Below are 3,297 nucleotides of genomic sequence, written 5' to 3' on the forward strand. Positions count from 1 at the left end.
AAGGCAATTATTTCTGTTTAAATAATTTTGATCTTATATAATATTGTAAGACCTTCTGATAAAACTATTTTGTATGTATAGTTTGTATTTTTTTATAGAGAATTATAGTAAGTGATAAAAAATGCCTTAGAATTTGTATTTTGTGATTTTGTTCTGTATCATATATACAGAATATGTATAGTTAATTTGGTTGATTAAAATTGTAACTTTTTTGTTTATAAATAGGGCTAAATAAATCCTGAACATAAAATATAACTTGTTGAAACTAATTCTTAAATTGTGGAAAAAAATTGTTTGGCTATATTTATATATGTATATACATTTATTTTAATTATAATAATTTTATATGTTTTATCTATTAAATATATATATTAAATAGATAAAATATATAATAATGGTGTATTAAAGTATAATTTTATGTAAAACATATGACAAGTTAATGTATGTTAGATAAAAGTGATTTATGCTGTATTCTTCAATATCATTAGAAATTAGTTGGCATGTATTAAATGAAACAGAAGATTTTACATGTTCAAACTAAGACTGTTGTTTGTACAGTATCTGTTATATAATAACTGTTAATAAAAACTTACTATATTTTAACTGAAAATATTCATTTGTTTATGATTATTATTAATTAAATAAGTAAAATTTGTCATACAAAAGTAGCATAGTTTTTATATTGCATAAATTCTAAATACTGTATTATAATTATTTTTTCTTTTCTTTTTTTTGATAGGTCATGAAATGAAAGAGTGTATTGGATTACCTAAAGAAAAAACTGGAGAGGTAAATGAAGTATTAATAATACGCATTTTTTCCTCTCTCCTTTTTAAAATTACATTCTACTTTTTAGTAATAATTCAGTTTGAAATAATAAATTAATGCATCATTTGAAATTTTTCAAAATTTCAAATGATTTTTGGAATTTAGGATATTTTACATTAGTTTAATGTATATGTTACTGTAAAAGACCGAAATTAGAGAATGTCGATATTCTCCGGTGAATATCGACACATACAAAATACGTCGGTGACAGACCGAATATTTGGTTATACAGTAGACCCCCCTATAACGCTTAGATACGTTCCACGCTAATCAAATTTTACGTTGTAGGAATGATTAAATACATGAGCCAATCGCAGCCCAATAGGTGGGAACTTTACAGACTAAGGCTGTTTGAAAGGTTTTCTTCTATAAAATTAACCGATTCTAGACTAATTTGACTCAACATTTCCAAAACATGTATAATTTTTTGGGAATAATCTGTATAAACTATGCTATAGACAAAAAATTATAGGATTACTTACCGAGTGTGTACCGTTCGACTACGCCGTTGCTCAAAGCTTGTTTTCGTCGCGGAACAGCACACGAAATGGCGGCCGCGATTTCTGATAAATAATTTTTCGCAGAAAAACAACTTGACCTTTGGAGACATCATTAATATAAATAATTTTTATGGCCGTTGAATAAGAAGTGTTTCTTTCACAAGAAATGTATAAAATTAGTGCTGTATTAGACTTACGGTACCTAATTTACATACTGTACAGACGATAATAAACTCAACTTACTAGCCTAAAATCTCCGTAGCGTGTTGCCAGGCGGCAGAAAGCATATATATAATTATAATAAAGTTACAATAAATTAAGTTAATATATAATTATATATACAGTACCTAATTTATATATAATTAATATATAATTATATGTACAGTACCTAATTTATATATAATTTATATATAATACTAAACAGACGATAGCAAACTCAATTTAGCCGCTCCGTAGCGTGGCGCAGGATCGGAGGAAAGTAGTTCCGCTGCTCATCCACTATTGGTCCAGACTCTATCAATCTTGTCGCGAAACGACGTTATAGGAGGTACTTTATACGAATGTTGCTACAATTTTTTTGTTACGTTATAGGAACGCGCGCTATAGGGGAGTCGACTGTATTATATACATTTGAACAATCGCCGGTGTATGTCGACAAGCACAGATAAGCTTCAGTGGAGGTCGAAACGACATCTGAGACACAGATGTCCACAGAGAGGCGACAGTCTGTCGCTAAATTCTTTGCCATTTCTCACTGCTGAAATTGGTGATACTGTACAAATACAAGTCAACGATGTTGACCATGGATGTACAGATGCCCGAAATGTGTTGGCGGTTGTTGTTGGAATAGAAGACTCTGACATTTTTAAATTAGCAAACAAAAATGGTACTCTCAAGCAGCTTTATACCTGTAATCAATTCGTAATTTGTGAAGAAAAGTTACTTTCCATGGATGAGATTTCTTCTCGAGAAATATCACTGAGATAACAGCTGCAGCTAATTTGAAAAGTGGAGAGCAAGGCTATACACGCTGTCATTGCAAAAAGAAGTGTTCTGCGAATAAATGCAGTTGTAAAAGCAAGGGGATCTTGTGCAATTCAAAATGCCATAACAGTTTAAGTTGTTGCAATAAATAAGATTGTATAACATTAATCACATAATTTATTTAGAACATACTGTTTGTTTTAGGTTCAACAGTATATTTACATGCACTGTTACTTAAGCTTTCTCCTATTTTGACATATTAAAATGTTGCATTTTTGTCTTAACGTAATAAAAATATTTTTATTGAACATTCACCATCAGTGCATGCTGAATGTTGACATTTGCCGGTGCAAGTGAGAAATAATAATATTTAGCAAATATTTCGTACATACGCAAAACGACTGTGTGAATGCTGACATTCACCGGAAAATGTTGACATTCACCACATATCGGTTATTCACAGTAACATATATAAATAAATATTTTTATAGAATAAACCATTATTATATAGCATCTAAATATCTGAAAAATTCTAATAATCAGTTTATTTTGTAACATATTCTGGAAAATTTTCAAAGCTTTACACTAGCTTGTCATGTAGCTACTTTTGAAATATAAGCATTTTGCTGTCATGATTTAATTTCATTTCAGTATGGCCAGTAAAATAAATTAGAGTAAAAAGTAAATTAAAAAATTTTTGTTTGTGGTTAAATATGCTACTCAGGTAACAAGAAAGTTTGAATACAGTCAACCCCCCTATAACACTGTTGATAATTCCATTTTATATGAATTCCATGTTGTACGAGTCACTTAGTTTTTACAAATACGTGTGCCGGGCTGTGAACGGCTCACGTATTTGTAAAAACTAAGTGACTCGTACAACATGGAATTCATATAAAACGGAATTATCAACAGTGTTATAGGGGGGTCGACTGGTATAAAATTTTAATGAAATTCTCTTTACAATTATAAAAAAAAAAACACA

General features: G+C 29.6%; 1 protein-coding gene across 1 annotated transcript in view; it reads left to right on the forward strand.

Annotated features, from left to right (window-relative positions):
• Window positions 1-729: 729 nt before the first annotated feature.
• LOC111631922 (5'-3' exoribonuclease 2-like) overlaps window positions 730-3,297 on the forward strand; it is a gene marked incomplete at its 5' end in the record, with an annotated part of 48,005 nt that continues 45,437 nt past the window's right edge. Inside the window, one exon of the mRNA XM_023376261.1 lies at window positions 730-789. Coding sequence (XP_023232029.1) covers window positions 730-789 — 60 coding nt within the window. The remainder of the gene's footprint in view (window positions 790-3,297) is intronic.

Source organism: Centruroides sculpturatus, unplaced genomic scaffold, assembly GCF_000671375.1.
Source record: "Centruroides sculpturatus isolate CEXI.00-Female unplaced genomic scaffold, Cexi_2.0 scaffold807, whole genome shotgun sequence".
Lineage (NCBI taxonomy): Eukaryota > Metazoa > Arthropoda > Arachnida > Scorpiones > Buthidae > Centruroides > Centruroides sculpturatus.